Below are 22,595 nucleotides of genomic sequence, written 5' to 3'. Positions count from 1 at the left end.
GCATAAAAATTGCATGGCTACAGGCTATATCTGCCTGTTATAGCTGAAGACAGGCAGATGCTGAACTGGAAGGAACAGCTGAGCTGGTGACGTTTTTTACTCTCTCCAATGCTGAGCAATCTCCTTGTGTAGTTCCAGAAAGTATAGTATTACTTGGGAAAAGCTTAAGGCAGTGAGAGACTGTCAGATTCTGTTGAGTTGCTGATTTTTGCAGATGCTTCCATCTCATCATGGTATTAACTAGAGAGCTTGGGTGCAGTCTCAAGTTGGCTTGTGTTGAAGAGGGAGCCTTTGGCTGCCCTGAGAGCAGGGGTGTTAACAACTGTGTGCTCCTTGTGCATAAAATTGTATGCGGGCAGCATCACACACACCTAAGGCATTCAAGATTTATCCAGTCTCTGGAGGCTTCTAGAGGTGGGTTATGCCTGATAAATGTTTGCAAAGTGAAAATTACATTTACTTAGTCAGTATTTGTTTTCAAAAAATGAAACTTTGACTTTTCATTTCCTTCACTTTCGGGGCATGTAGCTGGTTTGTTTTTTTTTCCTCTAGGTATTCTTTTAAGTAGTCTTTTTATTATTATTCAGAAAGGGTTCTATTGGATCTTTCATCCTTAAAAGTATATTATCAAAGTAGGTTTTAAATTTCAGTGGGAATTTTTCTGGATGCTTGAAAAATGTCTTCTCTCATCTTTCTGGTCTGCTAAACATGTTAGTCTTGGGTGAATCAAATTTAAATATATCATCACTTGCATAAGGTTAATGTCTTTCCAGTTAAAGTGAAGAAATACATTTTTGTCATTTTAAAGAAATACAAGAGGGGGAAAAACCTCAACAGTAAGCTTACTGCAAGACTCATTTGTCTTTTCTCTACATGATAAAAGAAATCTTTGCTTTTCAGAAAGTCAGATACTTCTTATTGTGTAAAGTCTTAAAATCAGCAAAGGTGGTATTTTCATAGCCTTCTTAACTACTGTCTCGTTTAGTTTTTTCACCATTATTTTTCATATTTACCCTAAAGAACACTGAGGAGGAAGTGCTGAAATCTGTGCATGTTTCTGGTGCTGGCAGTAGTGATGGTGCTCTGCTGTGCTTTGGTCCCTTTAGTCCATTTAAACGTGTTAGAAATAATTAAAATCTGCATTACCAGTCTTGAGAATTTCATTAGAGGATTTCTTGAGGATTTCACTTCATATTCATCCAAACATCGTCTCCCCATAGAGACTGCTATAGTAGGTGGGAGAGTGTGTTGCTTGACAATCCCTCATTCTTAGAAGGCAGACAAATGCCCAGTCCTGTGTCTAACCAGCAGAGTACTTAAATTTGCCCTGTTTGGATTGTCTTCATGTATCCCAGCTGACTAGCTTATTTTCTCTGATCTTCATAGTACCTGGATCCTTGAATGTTGTCATTCATTTTTGATATGGGTGGCTATTTATAGGCAGGAAAAAAAATCCAAAACTTTATAAATCTTAAAATAAATCCCTAATGTTGCTGCAACATTAAGACTGAAAAATCTAATAATATAAATTCAATAAATGCCAAGTTGTGGCTTATTTCACAATATTAATTATTCCACGTCAGATACTATATAACTTACAACCCAGAATTAATATCAGAAGGATATGTTAAGCTAAAAACAAGAAACCACATATGTGTGAAGTAAACCAGAGCTAATGTTATTGGAGAACATGTAATTATGGAGCTTGACTTCTAAAATTTATTATCCCCACTCTTCAAAATTTACAGGGTTTTTGTACACTTGGTTTCCACACTTTATCAATAAACATTGTGCAAGGAAAGGAGAAGAGATAATGGTAGATAATAATCTGTTCTTAATTTGTCATAAACTCAAACCAGTTTTAACTAACACTTGATTTGACAGATGTTTGAAAAAGTGTGGAAATCAGTGATAAAAGCATGTTGAAGACCTAAGTCTGGAACTGAGCACTTCAGTCTGCAGTTGAGTACTGTTGGATGAAAGTTCAAGGCTCTTAAATTGAAGATTTCTGATCATAGTCAATATTTTAATCCAAATGGAAAACTGAATTACAGCATGACTGTGGTCACACACTGGCAGTAAAATCCCACAGTCTGGAAGTATTAGAACAATATCATTTATCGGTTTTGTGTCATATTGAGGACTTTCAAGCACAGTCTTGCCCTAAGACTCCATACTTACTTGAATGATGCCCATGTAGTCAGTGATAGTAATTATGCCAGTTGTAGATTATAGGTTAATTCCTGCAGGTGGATTCTATTTTAAACTCTTCCTATATATTACCTAAAAATCCTAATCTGCTGCAGTTTATCTTGATCAGTGACATTTTCCCAAATATAAACAAACAGGTGTCTGTGTTCATCTTGCCATCCATCAAGTCAGCATTGTAGTACGCACACTGCCTACCTCACAGGGTTTGGAGATGTGTTATTTAAATGTTCTCATAGCATTCTTCAAATTAAAACATGTACTAATTTGAGATTATATACCACACTTCCTACCAGCTCCAGGACCTAGAGCTGGATGTAGCAGTGGAAAAATCAAAGGTTTGTTGGTATGCATGGCTGTGTGGCCAAAGTCTTGCGATGTAAAAACATCTGAGAAGAGCTGTGCCATGTCATGTCGAGATTTGGTCTTTCTTGTTTGACAAGGGCCATCAAAGGGGACCAGGGAAAAGCACAAGAAATGCTTACAAGTGTAAAGGAAGATTCTCTGCCAGGTCTGTCAGTCCCTTGGCTGTCTGCTGTGTAAGATTGCATGGAGCTGGGTGCATCTGTACTGCTGGGGTTGGTATCTCTTCATCCAGGTTCCTGGATTGGTCTCTTGGTAGTTCTAGACCACCTGCTTGTTCTTTTGTCATGAGGGATAGTGGGTAATCACTGTTTGCTTGGTCCAGTGTAATTCATGTTTGGATGAAGTGAAGCAGAGAGGATAAATTTCTCTAATCCCTGGAGCCACAGAGCTTGTTCAGTGTGTCTTCATACACAAACTCTTCTATACCTCTGGTGTCCCACTGCCTGCTTCTATTTCTTTTCTTGTTACAGTATGTGTTTTCTGAAAGGTGATGATCAAATTGAAAAAGAAACCTCGAGAAGGTACAACATGACAGCATAATTGCATTTTCTGTTTCATTTGCTATCCCCTTCCTCAAAATTGCTGTGGTTTTTTTCCTTTTTGAGTGGAATGGATTGGATTGGTTTCCTTTAAACATGAGAGCATTTGAGACAGCGTTTGCAGGGAATTGTTGTGCCTTGCAGTATTATTAGAACTGTAAAACTCAAACACATGGAAGGTAAGCATGCCAGAATTAAGATTTGCTGTGCTATTTTTTTAGAACTTGTGTAACTGTATATTCAGATGCTTCTTTTGATTAAATTACAAGAATTTCTTTTAACAGAGGACATCTGCCTCATTCAATTCACACAGTGGATGCAGCTCATTAAAGAGGAGCTATTTAATTTTTTTTTTCCTCTTCATTACTCTGTCCCTTATTTACTGGATGACATTCAAATCCTGCTGTAAAGATGCCATTACTAATTCCCCTCTAAGCTTTATAGTGGCACCCATTACTATAGTTTCTGAATGCTTCATGGGTATTAATTAAACTTAGTTTCCAAATTTCTTGTGTGAGATGTCTTTGGCCCTCTTCAGATTAAGAACAAAGGTGGAGAGTTAAATTATGTTCTAATTATTTGTTCTACTTATTTTGACCATCTCATATTTGGAAGTGTGCCCAGCATTGTTAATATTTTATATATTCAAATTATAGCCTCAGTTGACTTCAGCTGTTTTAGGAAGATTTCAGCTCAGAGATATAGTGGGCCTTGGAATCAAATTAGGCTTTTGAAAAATTAAAATTAGCAACAACAAACGAAAAGTTGTCATTAACAAATACAGTAGTGGCCACATTGGAGCGCTCCAGCAAGGGCAAAGAGAGAATTCAGTTTGCCAAGTCAGCACTGACTGTAAGGCCATTTTTCCTCTTCTGCCAGCCTGAGCCTGCTTTGCTTCTGAGTTCTGCAGCTCTTGCAAGAGAAGCTGTAGCACAGTATAAGACCTGTGCCTGTAGAGTTTTACAGGAAAAGGCACCTGTGCATGATCCTGTAATTAGAGTGCCTTAGGCCATAGGCACAAAGTGACCTAGACTGACATTTTTGTTATGATGTGTGTACTACATACCTATGCATGCTGAATATGTGGGGAAAATTACAGCTAATGACATGGAAATTAATTTATTAAGAGCAAGGTAGATGCTTTCAATGTCTGTGTTGTCATATTAAACAAAATAAATGTATGCCCATTCCACTCACTGCCTTCACAAAAGATGATGTTCTTCCCATACTTGGCAAGACTCAACCAGTTCTTTCAGGATGAACTAGATCTGTTAGAACTAAATCATGCATGGGATAATCCCAGTTCAATTGACTGCAATGTAATTGTATCTGTTTAATGTAATGGACGCTTGGCCTAATTTTAAATTTAATTGTGGGACTCATGCACTTAACCGTTTTGGCATTTCTTCTTAAAACTCTCTTTTGAAATAGATAAGAGCCTGCTTTAGTATGGCTTTTAATTATAAATAAAAGGCAGGATCAGATTATTTTAGCTGTAGGGGAATACTGCTAACACAACACAATACACCTTTTGTCTTGGGAAGTACCTTTCATCAAAAGGTTTCAAAGCAACTCAAAAAGTCAATTTGGACTAATTTGCTCTAAAGTTCTTTTCTATGTTTCACACAAATTGAAATGTCTTATAGAATTAGTGTGTTTTAGTGCAGATGTGAACAGTGCTAACAAAAATATGCTTCTGCTTTAAATAAAAGAATATCCTACCTGACTGATTGTTCATCTCTATTGTTCAGACCACAATTTGTAATACAATTTTGTTTGCCCTCAAGGTCTTTCATCTTTGTAAATAAGTTAGAACTCTGTGACATAGCTCTGAAATCTTGATGTTCCTTCTGAACAGTGCTGTCACTTTTTGGTAAGGCATAGGAAATAAAGAAAAGGCATAGCTGAATCTGAAATGAAAACGTAAGCATTTTTCAACAGGAAATCATTTTACAGAAATTATTCTAGAAGTAATTGGTTTCCTTGACATCAATTCTAATTAAATATTGGAAAAAAGGTCATACTTTTAAACTGTGTATTGCTCTGCAAGCATAACTGATTTTAAATGTGTGTGCCTTTTTTATAGGTGAGCAAATGCTAATGAAAGTGCATTTTTGTGTGGCCAAACTATGGTTTTTTTCTTTTTATAGGAGTGATTCTGGGAAAACAAACTGTTTGGCTTATGGGTCCCCAAGTTTTCAAGTCTTGAACCATGTTCTTAGCAATGAAATATTTTAGAATAATTTCTTGATAAATGTGGAATAAGTTAAAATATGTTTGGTAGACTAGAAAGGCATTACCTGATTTGGTATAGTACTTACCGTGGTCAGACCTTAGATAATTCCTCTTTTGTTTCAGAAAAAAAGTTACTATTACTATATGCACTTCATGAAATTCCAGGTGATCAAGATCTGTGATCCAGTCCCACTGCTCTTTCCATTTTAAGATTTTATTAGTTTACTGCTCTTTTGCAAAGTACTTAGGAGGACAATGCCTATTTGATATAAATGTATGTATATATAATGTATACATGTAAATATAAATATATATGCACACACTGTTTTGATATATACACATACATAAGGAACATTAATCAATGCACTGGTGTTTTTTAATTTTCAAAAGTTTTTTTTAACTTTTCAAGTTTTTACAGTGTTCTGGTGAGGGCTAATTTAAAATCTGCCACTCCTTGAGAGATACAGATTAAATGGCTAGGCTAAGGTCTTCTGAATCCTCAGACCTGAGTTGGGTGCTGAGGCACTTTATCTATATGTTTCACTGAAATTATGATCTATATTTCAAATATTAAATTATTTAGCTTCTGGAAATTACAATGTTTTTCCTAGATAAAATTAAAAAAGGCTTTTGTTCACAGTAGAAATTTGATGTTTGTGAATGGCATAACTCAAACTTCACTTAAATCACTGCAAAAGTTTTGAATAGCTTCAGTCACGACCGAGTAGAACAAAGAACTAGCTAGCAGCAGTGAATTCTGCTGGGGTTTGGGAAACAAAATGCACAAAGCTAGCAGTTATCTAAAAAAGCTTTGACTACAGAACAGGATACGAGTTGGGCAGTGTAAGCCTGCTGCTTCCAGCCATTCTGCCCAGCTGCATGTGTTGCAGTTCTAGACTATTTATTTGCTGTATGGTTATTCTGACAGATAAAGGCTGCCTGTGACTCAAATCTGTGTTTTTTAAAGAGTTCTTGGTCTGTTGAGATAGTTTTATATTAGAATGTTAAGTTTTTAGGGAGAATTTTAATGTGGTATGTATAGATTGCATTGCAATTTTTTAGTCCTTGTGTTTTACTGTGAACAAGTTTGGTGACATAGAGGTAAACTTGATACTCTTGGAAGAGTTTGCATAGGCATCTCACAACAGCTAGTTTAAATTCCAGGCAAGAGTTTTCTGAGAATTAGAAATATTTTCTTCTATTTGGTATTTTGATGAGGAATGTCATGTTTCCTTATTCTTTACAATCAATCTGTGACAACAGACTTTAGAAACCAGAATGTTTCCCTAGCACGTGCCAGTATTTCCTTCCCACATTGGCCTTTCTTTCTTCCCATGCATCTAGGTTTTTACAGTTGATTTTTCATGGTTTCCAGTAGATTAATAAGGGGGAAATGTCTGATCCTTGAACTGATAGGATTTCTGCCGTCTCCATGATGCCACTGCTTGCAGCTTAGGCAATTTGCAGGGTGTTGTTGAGCGTGCCTTGCATTGTGATCTTGCTGATGTGAGGTTTCCCTTGCTCTGCACAGGCTGTCCCCTGGCTCCGATGTCTACGTCACCGTTTCCTCCATCGCCTTAGCAAGATCGCAGCAATGCCGTAACTCTCCAAGCAACTTATCCTCCTCCAGTGACACTGGCTCTACTGGAGGCACATACAGACAAAAATCTATGCCAGAAGGGTAGGCACCAGACTTTTTACATATTCTGTTTTGGCAGACTTTTTGTTCCCTGTTCCATTTGTTGTAATGTGTACTCAAGGAGTGCTTACACGGGCTCCTGTCAGCCGTTGTTTACATGCATTAAACCATGGCTGTTTTCAAATATCACTGTCAAGCTTCCTGAAAAAGCCAGTTTTAAAAAGTCCCTTGCTTCCACTTTTACCTTTCAGCCTAACTGCTCTCTCTGATCCTAGTCTACAGCTGCTCAGGTTACTACACAGAGGAACTTATATATATTTCAGTACCTTCATTAAAGGTGCTGGTTTCATGTGGCAAATTGCTTCCTTTCATAGGTTAAGATCCTAAAATAAAAAGAAGTAATAGGTTTGGGACTTTGCAGTCAGTTAATAGTTGAAGCAAAGTAGTATTGAGTGCACCTAAGACTTAGATGTGGAGGCACAAAAGTGCTAATTAATCCACAGCTAGCTTTTTTCACATATTCACGGTCATTCTGTCTTAAGGCTTCCAACTTATCAGAAATCTTCAAACTCTCTAATGCAACTTGCAGAAGAAGAAATTAAATCTGTATCATTTTCAGAGAGCACTGGAAGGAGCAATAAATCAAAGATCTCCAAGTAGAGAAAAAAATAATTGGCAGCAGAAGAGCTGTCTACTACATTTCAAATTACTTCCTACAGAAAAGGTTAAGGGGCAAAACTGCTGATAGTTCACACTGCAAAGCTTCCCTCTGAAGTATTCTTGAGTACTTTGCAGGTCATTGTGTGTAATTCATTTTGGTTTGGGTCTTTTATAAAGTAGAAATATCTTTCTCTCTGTTTTACAAAATATTATTAGTAGGATTAAATGCCATTGTCAGGAGCTGCTTAGTACAAGGCACTGTCTTTTGCCTCTAGGTGCTCTGTGTCAGTCCGGAGAACACTGTTTTGAGCATGTGTTTGAAAAATTACTCCTTGCTCCACAGCACTGAAGATTTGTCCTGCTTGTCCTTCCTGCAGCTCAGTTTGAGGTTTTATGAAGAGTCAATCTCTTCTCTGCTGCTCTCTTTCATGAAGGCTTTGATTCATGATGCTATCAGGCCTGTTCAGGGTCATTATTTAAGTTTGTGCTAAGTCCTGACATTAGGAGATTTGCTCTTAAACCTGTTAAACTTTGCTCTAAGGAAACACAAGATATAGGTGTATGCAGGGCTCTGCAGCTGGAAAAAGGCACTTAACCTCTTTATCCTCTGTAGACTTGCTGGCTCATTCACATCACGCCAGCAGCATTTCTGTGTTACCTTGAATTGCGATGAGCAGCTTGTGCTCCCAATATCGTTCGCTCTTTTCTGACTACGTCATTTGCACTACAAAAAACCTATTGCTGCCGTATGTCCTTAGACCATCACAACCATAGCTGCTTGAGTAAGAAAGGATTTTGACACACTTGAAGGTTTGTTTTGAATTGTCCTCAGAGCACACCAGCACCCATCCCAACCCTTTTCAATCTTTTAAGTTAATTATACACATATGTCACTACAGCATTCTTCAAGCATTTGCAATTTCAGCAGAGATGTGTCCTAGAAACCTTGACTATACTGTCATTTTGGGGTTGAAGTTTTAATTCACTGCAAGGTAACACAGTTTAAATGGAATAATGAAAGAAACAATTAATACATGAAGTTTACATGTTCTTTATTGGGTGCTCTTCAAAAAAGCCCCAATTGCTTAACTCCAGTTATTTTACTTTTCTGTTCTATTTCTATGACAAAAGCATTTTGCTTCTCATACTGTCCTTGTACACATGAATCATACTTACTCAGGAGTTCCCAAACATCTACCAGGCTAAATGGAAAGCATGAAAAATGTGATTGTGAAGGAATGTTTTACTTGCCTCAAGAAGCAATTTAATATCTGTCCCTTTGCTAAAAACCACTGCTGTTCCATGTGCATCTTCTGTTGAGATTGGTCTGAAAGAGCAGGTTCAGGGCAGCTCTCCAATGATGTTTGGTGTCCCAGAATGCTGGTCAGCATTACCCTGGATGTGTTGTTACAATAGGGGAGAGAGATTGTAATATTCAGTTCCTAAGATGTGAGAGGGAATGATGAATGTTAGAGGGAATGATGGGCTGGAGTAAGGGCCAAGGAGGAGCCATGTCCTGAAGGTAATCTTCCAGAAGTGAAGTTCCAGCGTGCTCTAGGTATGCCATTCTCTGAGACTTCCCAATGCAGGAAATCTCAGCCTCACCATTTGTGTATACATTTATTTATTGTTACACAGGGAGACAGAATTGGAAGGTTTCTGAAATTTAACTGACCAGGAGAATGGGTGAGTCCAGCCTCTGTCAGATATTGGTACAAGCAGTAATTCCTGCCTCTAGATTATTGATCCATATCCTAAACTGGGTTTAGGCAAAAACTTCAGTGCCTTTGAGAACATCCAGATTGATCCTGATGTGCATATGTGAGTTCTGTATACTTATGCTGTATTCATGTGCTCGCTGTGGTGTCTACAATAAATGATCGTGAAATGTAAAATTTAATCATGCATAGATTTACAGATTATATACATATGAGCATTATGGAGGTTAGGTAAGAGGACATCACAAGAGAAAGCAAAATATTGATGCAGTGCAACTTAATTGCACCAAGATTTGTTTGGGGTTTGGCTTTTTCTTTTAGATGCCACCTTCTAGTTATTTTGTCATGAAATTATATTCTTCCCATGAGAGTTTGTTTACAAATCTTCAAAGTTAGACCACAGATCAGTGTTTAAGAAATCAATCACCTTTGAAATGCTGTGTTTAGACTTTTTATACGTATCTCGAATTAGTGTTGAATTAATCATGTTTAATTTAGGTATTTGATAAGTGAAATCCTGCTTAGTCTGTGTGACTGGAAAAGGAAAAATGGTACTTTTTGCCTAATTTCAATGTAAATTGTTCATATTCAGAAGGCAGATATATACAGGTTTTCCTCGCTTTTTTATTTCATCAAAATCTATGCTGGCTGTATTAGGGAGCAATGAACAGAAGGGAAGTATGATCATGTTTGGGTGAATTTTTAAAAGGGTGAAATTTCCATAGGTGCTGCACATTACAGGCATGTTCCAGTTGCTTGTCTTTGAGGATGGGAGTGGGATTTTATTGTTCTGACTTGTATGATGTTGCTGTGGTGGGTTTGTTTGAGTTAATAAGTGTGGGAACTTCAGGTGGGATAACCACATTGAGCTTGTTCTGACAGCTGGGAAGGTGTCTGATATTGGAGATAGTGTGGGGCAGTCTGTAAATCACAGAGTGAGTAGACAGCACAGTTGGGGTATTTTATTTTCTCTCATTTTATTAGACATTACAACTAGAGAAACTCATTGATATGAGATGATATATCAGTTTGTAATTATTTTGTGTGTTATTCTGTGCATGAAGAGTTGGAAGATTTTCTTTTTCCTTCAGGGCATGTCTGATTAAAAAAAAAATCTCAGAAATGCATTATTCTTAATGAATTCTTAATGATTGATCTGCTATTTCTGAACCCAGCTATAATTCTTAGAGAGACTTATAAGTGATTTATATGTAGTACAGAACTTTAGATTTAAAGTTTTACAGGCTTTTAGACATATGAGGCATGTAGGCTTCAGTGTGGCACAGGGGCACGGTGTTTTTCTTTTGTCATTAGCTTGTTCTCCTTGAGTTTACTCTGTCTTTATTCATCTTTCTGAAATCCATCTGCCTAATCTGGCAGGATTTGCAAAGTCCATTGAACAGAGTTTTCATTTTGCTCTGTATGCTTTCTTTTACAGCAATAGGTGTATGTCTCACTACTTTTTTGCAGCTATATTTAGTTTGCACTAATCCACTCAGATTATTTTATGATCAAATAATTTAAGAATTTACAGCATTTATAATCCCCAGGATCTGGGAATCCATACTCAACAGTCGACTTTATAGAGGCTTATTTAAAATATTTGGCAGTGTTAATATTGTCCCAAACAAATCCATGTTGTTGGCATATGTCTGCATGACCCAGAGGTATGACCTTACTACTCTCTTGGTTGGAACCCAGGGAAGTGGCTGAGATCCATGGGATTGTCCCAACAAAGTTTCTGATGCTTTCTTTGACTAGTTTGAGGTAGTTGAAAGGATCCAATCTTTCCCGATAAACGCGCCTCATTTCCCTATGTGGTTTTTATTCAAACCTTTGCATTTTACTCACTGTGGTGAGTTTTCTACAACCATGTAACAGTCTGGTCACCTTTTCATGTAAACATCTGTGTAAATAAAACCACATAATTTTCTTTCTTGATGTTTTGATCTGTTTTTTTTTTTTAGATGTAGCATTGTAACCAGTTGTTCTTGACCAAGGATGCTCAATAAATTAATGTATATTGTAATCTTATGCATTACAGCTGATAAATGGGTCTGGAGAGCTACCACAAAAATGAAATGGTAAAGCATCATAAATCCCTCAAGCATTTGTGCTATGTGTTGGTTTGCCCTGTTGTTTGACACTGGCTTCTTCAAAGTGCTTTTTTTTTTTCTCAGTTGTGTGAGTTTCATGTATATTTAAAATGACGGTGTGCTTTGTGTTTTGGGGAGAACAGGTTTGGAATTAGCCGTAGATCCCCCGCTTCCATTGACAGGCAGAACACGCAGTCGGACACGGGCGGCAGCGGCAAATCCACGCCCAGCTGGCAGAGGAGCGAGGACAGCATCGCTGACCAGATGGGTACGTACTGAGCTCTGCACGGGCCACGAGGTGACTTTGGCACTGCCTCTCCTGGCAGACACAGAACCCCCTTAAGCGCGGTGTTTTCAGCGGCTTTGAAAGTTAACCTTGTTCATTGAGATGAATAATTAGGTCTGGGGCGTGCACTGAAACTTCTGCAGTCTGCTTCCTTGAGACCTATGAGTATCACCTGAGGAGGAACTGATTTCATTTCCTTATTTGATTGTGGGATTAAATCTGCCTCAATGCTTTTACCCTGAAGCACTCCGTCCTTTTAGAAGCGGCTGGGCAGAAACACTTATTAATTTGTCTTGCTGTTGAGGACTTGTTTGACCTTACCTGTTCTCCTGAGCAGCTTAGCTTAGTTTAATTTTTGCTTACTTTGTCTAAAGTGCTCGTGATGCTTCCTTTTCAAATGGTGTTATTTAAATGCAAATTGATTATTTGATCATTGAAGTTATAAAAATACCATGTGTAAAATGGAAAAAATGCAGCTGAAGTTTAAATAGTGAAGTAAATCTATAGGTAGGTAATCACCTTCCACAAATGTATACATTTTCACTGCACATGGCAATTAAGCTGTCAGCTGAGGGATGTATTAACTACATAACATCTAGGAACAGAGAATTTATGTTGTTAGGCCTTCATTTGAAGTTCTTGCACATAAGCCTTCTGTTACAGCCATGGCTTGACTTGAAATGATTACAAATAAGACTAACATCAGTGAAAATCTCCTATCTACAAACAGCATTTTTCTAACATGATGACCCTGGCCAAGGTTACTAGATTGTGTTTCTTCAACTTTTTTTATTAACAATTAACAAAAGTATGGAATTCCATACTTTTTTATTGCATCACTGTACAAACACACTAGTGTTTAAGAGAGAATACAGTTCAGTGAGATGAGGAATTGAAGGCATATGCTGCCAGCCTCTGGTTCTGAGGATGTTCTTGGTTCACACACCTTCACAACCTCAGTAAGCTGTGCCTTCTTATCAAAGCCATCTGTCAGTCCCTCCCTCACAACACCCATACTTCTCAATAAAAAACTGTGATTATACTGATCTGCAGTTCTCATTTTGACAGAACAATTTTAATTGCATATGTTTTGAAACCGTGTGATGGTAATGACACATGTAAAAAGGATCTTTTGCTTAGCATTACTTCTGCAGACCAACAGTTGTGTGGTGGTGCTGGTACTGAGTGGAGCTGCCAACAAGTTCTGCTCTACAGTGTCAGGTGTAAACATATTAGCAAAATAAATAAGGCCAGAAAGAATAGGAAAAATTGCATTGTAGGAGAGATGGTGTGAGCATTTGGCAAAGAATGAGAAATGCACAGTGACATAAAATCCCTTTCTTTTATCTCTTGTGTATTGTCCTGCATTCACAGAGTTGGAAGCTTCATCTCTGGTTGGAGATTTTATTGTCAATCTGATGAATCTAGGTTAAAGTTTGATTTTATGACAAATAAGTACATTTCCACTTGGGATAATGTGTCTCAGGGTAAACAAGGCTTTAGATGTAGAGAATCCAGACACCTTCCTGGCCTCTCCTTTGCTACAGATCACCTTTGTTCTGTGTTCACCAACACTGTTTGCTGCCACTTGGCAGGGGAGATCAAGTTTGATGATGATATTACTGGTATTATCATTATTATTCTTTTAAAAATTCACAACTTTAATTTGTTTTTTAAAAAGCTCATAATGCTGCAGATCAAGATGAACAAACTGTAGCTGTGCTGGAGAAAATACTTCTATTTACAATGGATATTGTTAAGTACTTAATGTTTGTAAGCAGATATTCTACTTAAAAGGAACATTTTTAGAAATGGAGAATATATATAGAAGTATATGTAATAACTCATAACTGAGAGAGATTCTTTTTAAAATACTGACCTTGGGCTCTGGAAAGGCAATTACCTACCTAAGAGGCTGTATCTGAACACCCTCTAGACCTCCACAGTTATCTCCTGGGAAAATAAGTTTTATTGGCCAAGTACACTCTTCTGAGTGTTCATGCAAGATGAATGATTAGTTTTCCATTCACTTTTGTCAGGTTTAGTTTAATAATTATTCCTTTTGTACATCTGTGCAGTTTCCACATTCACAGCCAGTAATGTTTAAGATAGTATTGTATCAAGAGATTTTTTTTTTTTTTTTTTTTTTTCTCCCCACTATCTTCAATTAGAAAATGTTTGTTTAACTCAGCTTTGGTAAGAAATATGTGTAATACTTCTCCTGGGGAAAATATGTTCATTTAGATGATCACTGATTTTGCCATTGACCTGCATTGCATAGAATGCCATTTAAGGAAATGTGTGTGTTCAGTCTTTTAAATCTCTTGTCAGCAGTTATCAGACATTTAGAGCTCCAGTGTCAATACCCTGTGAAAGTGAATAGTCTGCTGTTTTAATGCTCTGATATAGTGCTGTTGGACAGTGGGGGCATGATACTGTTCAGGTTTTTCTAACAAAAGTCAGAATGGTGGCAGCTGATTTTTCATGAAGCCTTAATGGTTTACACCCGGCAGGAATGGGCCCCCACTTCCTCCCCTGTGTTCTGTCACAATATGTAACTGGTTTTGTCTAAGGCAGTGTTGGAAAAATTGCAGTGGAAAATGAGGTTACATGTTTTCTTAGCTTGCAGCACTGCTCTCTCAGTCCATGGTTGTGTGCTGTGTTGCAGAGCCAACGTGCCATCTCCCAGCAGTCTCAAAAGTATTGCCATCCTTCCGAGAGAGCCCCAGTGGAAGACTGATGAGACAGGACCCCGTGGTACACTTATCTCCAAATAAGCAGGGTCATGTAAGTTACCCTAAAAAAGGAATTATTTAATGTTTTGCTTTTGCTCCACAAGCTCTTGATACCAAAAGGGTTGTTCAAAGTTATATTTAGAGTGTCAGTTTAAAAAAAAAAAAAAAAGTCTGTTCCTTACGAGAACATGGAGAATGCAGTAGAGCAGGCCTGTTGGTGCCTAAATCCTACATGACAGCATATTGAAATATTTACTAGTTAATAAAGATTTGCTGCCAGTTGAAGAGCAAAGCAACGTCTTGTCTGTTATCTTGTGTGATGTAAAGGATTTGTAGAAATTTGCAAAGCTATTCCTAGATCTCATATGTAAGACTTACAGTTTAACTAGTGTATCTTCTAATGCAGTGCCCAGAAAGCTGCTGCTTTGAGACAGAATACTGGTTTTGGTTTTTCATTTTCTCCTTTTTCACAATGTACCTTAGAAACTGTTGGAAGTCTGTCTGAAAGGACTCCTGGAATCCTGCTGAAAAAAAACAACTTATTTATTTGTTTTGAAGTTCTAAATGGTAAATTCTGTCTTTCTGTCTCTGCAGAGTTAACTATTCATGCCTTTGTGGAGACTGTCACTTCCCATTTTATATACAGAGAGATAGATAAGTACAGCAAAAATTCATAGATTTAAAATGTCTTGAAAATTATTGAAGTCACTGTAATAAAAGAAGCACACTTTAAGCTTTAAATTACTCAATAAGCTGTATCACTCTTTTTATTTGTACAACAAGCTAAAATACTCTTATACAGCTCTTACAAAATAAGAGTTGTTGCATGATGTTACTGAAAGTATTACTTGCATTTATTTAGATATGTGAAAGCCTTTAATTGGTTCCAAGTCTTTAATTTGCTCCTGCTTGCCAACATTATTCTTTCAATGCAATTGGCAGTGTTGCTTCTAGATTATTAATTCATAACAACACGTATTTATTATTTTAAAAAGAAAATACCAAAGAAACCTGTACAGTAGCACACCTGTCTTCATATTCTTAGAAGCACAGACTAGTTTTTAAATTCAGATTGACCTGTTTTTCATGAGATGTATTTGACTGCATAGTGATGTAATACATAACTCATTAGTTTGAGTGCCAAGTGCAACACTGGAATTAATAATGCTTGCATTATTCCAGTTTAGTCATTGTTAAAATAAATCTTTATAATGTGGACAGATGGATATGCGAGTGATGAAGTTCTTAATGAAGAAAAGTAACTTTAATTGGAGATAACTAGGAGTCCAGATCAACTTCATATTCCCCCATTTTCCTGTCAATTCTTTCTTTAGTATATTAAAAGACATGGATACGGATGATTCCTTGTTCTCAGTATGCATCTGTTCCCTATTTCCTTCTGAAAACAGATGCTGTATGTTCTTTTTATATTTGTCTGGGATCTCTGTCTTAGTCTGCTCAGTAAAAGAGGGGTAGACAAATAGAAAACTTTTAAGTCTCCTTTCCATCAATTCCCTTTTTCCCAGGCGATGTGGTCATCCATCAGGTCTGTTGCCTACTGCTTCAGTTCTGATTCTGTAGATGATCAGATCTTAGTTAAGTTCAGTAGAATTCAAATGGATATAAATACCCCAAAGGTAGATGAGCTACCTAGCAGTAAGTGTATGACAAGAAATCCTTCTTGAAATGGGATATTCCAACACTATGAAATTAAGGACATTAAGTTTCTTTGTAAGAGTGGTCTGTAACCAAGGACATACAAACCAGCCACGCATTGGCATGCCCTGACAGAATAATTTAAAAGCATTACATTAAAGCTTCTTTTCAGGCAGTTCTGCTTTTTGGACAACAATTTCACATTAGTTAAATGATGTCTCACTGGTCATTTGCAAAGGACACTCCTGCTGAGGAAGAAAGATACACTAATGCCAAGAGGAGGAAGAGAAGTGGCTATGGTCATCTTTGACTTTTTGATAGGCAAAAAGTTTGGATGGATTACTAAAAAAAAGTTTAGTTGGATTACTAAAATAGCATGCACTTTCTGTGGATTGGTTCTATTTCATGTTCTAAAACATTGTAGTCTTAAAATATTTTTAATTATTGTAGTTATAAACCAAGTCAAAGTCTACATTGCTCAGCCAATTTCATTGCAGAGCAGAACTATGCTTGAAAGGAACTACCACAAGGTATTTTGGGACATAATACAAACAACTTGGGCTTTTCCTGCCTTCCAAATCCATAAGAAAAGTTTATGTGCACTCAGCACAGAGGATGTGCGTTGTGTTGGAATCAAGTTTTTAGAGTTTATTAGTCTGCTCCATGTATCTATCCAATTCTTCCAGGTAGGAGAGCTCCTACTGTACAGTGGTGGCTTTTGTAACCCTTCATCTCCCCCTCTCCATTGTCATAATTTTGTCGTTTCTTCTGTAGTCTGACAGCCACTACTCCAGCCATTCCAGCAGCAATACACTCTCCAGCAATGCCTCCAGTGCTCACAGCGATGAGAAATGGTATGACAGTGGAGAGCGCACGGAATCGGAGCTGAACAGCTACAACTACCTTCAAGGGACGTCAGCTGACAGCGGCATAGACACCACTTCCTACGGCCCCAGCCACGGCAGCACCGCCTCCCTGGGCGCCGCCACATCGCCCCGGACAGGGCTGGCCAAGGAGAAGGTGGCGCCGCTGTGGCACAGCTCCAGCGAAGTGGTCTCTATTGCAGACAGGACATTAGAAAAGGACAGCCACATGGACCGGAAAGCTGAATCTTCCCTCAGCCTGGATATTCACAGCAAGAGTCAGCCAGCCTCCAACCCTCTCACAAGGGAGAACAGTGCTTACAGTTTAAGTGATGCTGTCTCACATACAAGGTAATTTTCACCTCTTGTATGATTGCCCCCCCACACTTATTTTCCCATTCTCACTCTCTAACCTGTCAAAAGTGAGAAGTGGATGTTGAAGAGAGGGGGCTCTACTTAGGTTAATCAGTGTTTTGAAAGACTTCACTGTTCAGAATGCTTGAAAATTAGGACCTTTAGTCTTCCATCTGCTACTGCTTATAGTACTAAGTCTTTAAGAGCATATTCTGTACTAAACTGCTGCTTCTAAGCTATCCTTAAGACAGACATGTCTGATGTGTTCATGAGGAATATCTTGCAACAGCTGCGGTTCATGTGTGGATCATAAAGGAGATCAGTCCATGTTATTAATGAACAGTTTAATATTGGGTTTATTCTTAGTCTTGCAAGTACTCATTTCAGATGTTTTGTCTTTTTTCCCCAGTCTTTGTGTTTGGAAATCTGCTTGCAGTTGGTATGATCAATAATGAGAGCAAGTTGCTTGGGAGTGCTAGCATGTAGATCTTAATCTCATTCCTACTGCAATCTTGTGGGTATGACACCTTCCCTCTCTCCTCAGTTTTGCCACTTGTAAAAATCAGCAATATCAAATATGTGTGTAATGTGCTTAAACATCTCAAATGGAAGATACCTGCTTTACAAGGTAATCAGTGCTGCTAGAAGCAGAAAATATTTTAGACCATTTTCCTAACCCATTTTCCAAGAAGCATTCAGTGTGCTTTTAAAAAATATTCCTACTCTGTCATACTTGCAACAAGAAAAAAAAGTAGGTCTTTGAGGGAGGATGTGGGATCATCATAATTTCTTGGCCTTGTGGAGCCTGACTGTTGCATTTTTGTTCTTAAGGCACCTCTGTTTTGAATGTGTAGCTAAAATACCTGCAGATTGGAAGTCCAAAGCAATTTCTGGTAATTGTCTGGAACAAAGCTGCTGTGCAAGACTAGATGTTTATGAGAACAGCTCACTAGCTCCTCATACAGTAGCTGCAAATCAGGGGTTGTCATAGAGACTGTAATGGTCTCCATGTGCTTTGTCATGGTAATTCTGACTAAGTAATCCATTAATGGTGGTCCCACTCTGGTTTACTGCCTCTCTTCATTGGCCATTTTTGGCACCAAAGCTCATACTCAATTGACAGAAATCCCACCCAGATGTTTGAGACTGGTGTGTTTCCAGTAGCTGTGTATGTATGGAGGAGTTGAGCAAATCTGGAGAAAACACTCCACAGAGTGACTTACTTAGATTTCTGTCATGCTAGTGCGTTCCCCTTTCTTGAAGGTAAAAAGTCTATATATGATGGTTGTTTACAGTGTTACAGCTTTTATTTTAAGATAAGCATGTTTATGTGCATTTTTTAGCACTCAGCAGAATTTGCCACATGTCCTGAAGTACTTGTCTGAATGTAACTGGCAGTGACATAAAATGTTGAGGTTTTTATACAAAATGCTGATTGCAGTAAAGTTAGTAGCATTGTCGTTTGGAAGGATTTTTTCTGAACCCACTTAAGGAATCCTGGAAAATTTATGTAAGTGTTGGAAGCTTTATTGTAAAGCCTGATGGAATGGCATCTTTGTATATCTGAAGTTCTGGTTTCTTCTTCAAGCACCAAATCGGGTTAGTTCCCTAGAAAAGCTGAGAAAATTTTATAGAAAGGAACACTTTGCAGGGCAGGCACACTGTGACAGCCCTCCTCTTCCATACTTTGCAATTCGACTGCAAACTAGTGTCTAGGTTGTTATCTCATTATTTATTATATTATAACATTGTGTCTCCAAACACAGTGTTTTCTCTTGTTGGTGTGGATTGACATAATGTTTCTCTGATGGTATTGAAATTATTCTCTAATTTTGGGGCTGTCACTGAAATTTCCATACAAAGGTTTCCTGGGCTTTATTCTGGAGAAAACAGTTGATGTTTCTTTTGGCCAATTTTTTCTTTCATTTAAAACTGAGATGTTAGTAATGCAACCCTTTGCAAAAAGGAGTGGTGGCAGTTTGCAGCACACATGGGGCATGATACTTGAGAAATGCAGCAATACTTTCACACACATCATTTGTTGTGACAGATTAAAAACAGACTGACTCACGTTCCTTCTTTATTATTTTTCATTTTTGAAGGCTAGAGCATGTGTTTGATGCCCACAATAAAACATAGGCACAGTCTGGGATAAAAAGCTTTGATTTTGTTTCTTGTGCCATCCTCAGTTGGTGGTTGTACATTGAACAGCAGTGGAACCCTAGGTCATCCAGCTGTTTGCTCCCAGCTCTCTCATGGCTTCCTCTGTGGAGGCACAACATTTTGGAGCTGGAGGCTGGTTCAAGTGGCACTTCCAAAAGACAAGCACAGATTATGGAGACTATTATGAAGATGCCTGCTTCAAGGAGGTGAAGGAGGGGAGACGAAAGAAAGGTTCTGAACAGGCTCTTTTCATGAGAAATGAACAGCTTAATTGGTGTGTTTCTCTATCAGTTTCTAAATTGCTATCCTTTGTTGCTTCTCACTTTTTTATCTTTTGCCTGTGGATGCCATAATGTCTGTAATGTCTTTAAAATCAGGTTTCTGAGCAAGAAGAAAAGGAATATAGCCCTAAAAAGATCTCTGTGACAAAAGAAAAGAAAATAACTACAAATTAGAGTGTTTGTGTCTGTAGAAGACAAGAGTGATAATTACTGCTCAGATCATTTAATGGTGCATAAAAGAACTTGTACCTGAGAACTGGTGGCAAAATGTAAATTATAGTGATTAACTTTTACAGCAGAGCTTCTGGCTGGGTTTTATTTTTCTTTTCCACCCCCATTCCCAAAGTCCTTCCTGATGATTGTGCAGATTTCTCATAGCATCCCAGGAGAAGTGCATTATGTAGGCCAGTAATTATACAGAATCATTATAGCTGAATGTCATTAAATTAAGCAGTATGTGCTGATGGCATGAATTCCTTACAAAAAAAAAAATTAAGTCAAACTTTCATTTTTACCTAAGCTATACAGTTTATGGTTTTCTTACCAAAATTAAAAGGATAATCTTGACTATTTGTAATCAAGTACATTTTTTATTACTTCTGATAATTTTAAGATACTTAAAATATTATTTATTGTAGAGTGCTTTTATGAATGGCTCATCTGCAGTTCTTGCAGACAGTCATGTAGTATTTGAATGTTTTCAAAATTCAATCCTTGGTGTCTCAATAATTGAGGTGGGAGATAGGGGACCAATAGCAACCATCTCTGTGTCCTGAGAAAGGGGACTGAATCTCTTCCAGATAAAACTAAGCTGGTCTAGGTATCTGTTGAAGTATGATGAATGCTTCCTGGTGTCAAATATTCTGATAACTTCCCATCACTACCATAGTGCTCCAGCTCTTATTTAGTTTTTGTAGAGTTTACCTAAAGCCTTTTGTTCTTCAACTATGCTCTCAGTTAACAAGTGTGTCTCTTTGCCTGTCAGCATCCTGTTGTCCTGCCTGTGTTCACTGGTAGTATGAAAAGCTTCAGTCATACTCACAGTTCTGTGTGCAGTCCTGAAAAATACTATATTGTAAAAACCACAACACATAATATGCAGTGCACCTTAAAGAAAATAATATTTAAAATTGTATGCTAATTTTACTAGTATTTACCAGGCTGCTCTTGGCATCTATTATATGATGCATATTAAAATAAATATTCAAATAATAATATTTAAAATGCACAAAGGGTATTTATAGCATGTTATATAATAAATATTATACATGCATATGCGTATTATATAAATTTTATGTCAAGCATAATTAATATCAGTTGTTACCTTCTTTCCCCAGTAACATTAAGGATTAACACCATTAGCCTATCCAGGAGCTGGATATTTATTTTTACTGGTTTTTATTAACAAACATTTTGTCACAACTAGCAGTTCCTTGAGAAATACCTGATGGGTTGAAGAATTCTGAGAAGTGGACAGATTCCTTTCTCCTTTTTCCCTACACTGAAGCAGAAAAACTTTGATACTTCATGAGTGTATTTAGGAGGGAGTAAAAATGGCAGTTTATGCTGTGCTAGTGATACCTTACAAGTGGGCTGCTTTACTCAGCATGTGTGGGAGATTTTTTTCAGTATTGGAAAAGACAAAGGGGGAATGAAGAAAAATTTACTGCCTATTCCCCTAGCTCTTAATTTTCTCTGCTTTCTTGCTGTAAATTATGCTTATGTATATGTCTTACAAATATGAAGGTTGTGCTATGCAGTACTAAATATATGAGATTGTTGGACAGGAAAATATCTTGCTGTATTTTCTCAGTCTGCTGTCTTTTGTATAGGCCTTTCAAATGTAGAGGTAGAGGGCAAGAAGAAATACAATTCTTTAATAGAAAATCTGTATTGTAATTTGGTCTGTATGCAAGTGGAGAGGTGCTTCTTGCCCCTGATGTGTGATGGCCCTGGGCTGCAGCAGGCAGCAGAAGGCTGCAGTCCACCCAGGCTCTTCATCAAGCCCACAGCACTTCACTGCAGGGAATTGTGGTGCTTAACTTGAGCTACATGAAAATGAAACATATTTCAGGGTGACTCTTTCGACTCCATCTGTTGTCAATGAAGAGAGAGAAGAAACTCCAAAACATTAATTCTCCCTGCATATCTGAGATACCTAATTTAAGGCAAGCAGATCCACCTCCTTAGGATATTTCTTCATTGACTACTACAGGAGCCAGACAAGTGGCATAGATTAGATAACTGACTGCTTGAGACTAAATGTAGGTGGTATTATTTTCCCAGGTGGCAACATAAATTTAACCTTAATTTTTTTCTGTTTCAGTAAGAGGGATAGATGTGAAAATGCAATTTTTATTAAGTTACAAAAAGATAGGTGAAGAATTTTCTGCTATGCTAAGGAAGAAGAGATTATTCAGTGACTTTATTTAGCCTTCCAGCTAATTTTTATTTCTCAGTCAGCAACTCTTCTTTACCATGGGGCCATCTGTCTCAAGTTCCTTCACTGCAGTGTTGGATACAGGGATGAAAACATGGATAAGTTGTGTAGAGAGCTGGTAGAAATATATATATATACTTATATTATAAAATATATATAATATTATATATATATTTATCCAGATATATAATGCTATTTCAGTATTAAAGCTGTACACAACAATTTCCTGTTATAAATTACTGACCTTTTAAGGTTGTTATAACATATATTGTCTAAGGCCAAGCACTCCTGATAGGAAGGAAGTTCCATCAGATTTGAGTATCAGCATAACAAAAGAGTATTTTCCATTTAAAGCC

General features: G+C 37.5%; 1 protein-coding gene across 7 annotated transcripts in view; it reads left to right on the top strand.

Annotated features, from left to right (window-relative positions):
* Positions 1–22,595, top strand: part of SIPA1L1 (signal induced proliferation associated 1 like 1) — a 199,477-nt gene that overhangs the window by 163,022 nt on the left and 13,860 nt on the right. For all 7 annotated transcript variants that reach the window (XM_058842505.1, XM_058842487.1, XM_058842514.1 and 4 more), the window contains 4 exons: positions 6,880–7,029; positions 11,605–11,729; positions 14,416–14,534; positions 16,913–17,352. In XM_058842505.1, coding sequence (XP_058698488.1) covers positions 6,880–7,029; positions 11,605–11,729; positions 14,416–14,534; positions 16,913–17,352 — 834 coding nt within the window. The remainder of the gene's footprint in view (positions 1–6,879; positions 7,030–11,604; positions 11,730–14,415; positions 14,535–16,912; positions 17,353–22,595) is intronic.

This window comes from Poecile atricapillus, chromosome 1 (assembly GCF_030490865.1).
Source record: "Poecile atricapillus isolate bPoeAtr1 chromosome 1, bPoeAtr1.hap1, whole genome shotgun sequence".
NCBI classification, from domain to species: domain Eukaryota; kingdom Metazoa; phylum Chordata; class Aves; order Passeriformes; family Paridae; genus Poecile; species Poecile atricapillus.
This window is presented reverse-complemented; position numbering and strand designations above follow the sequence as displayed.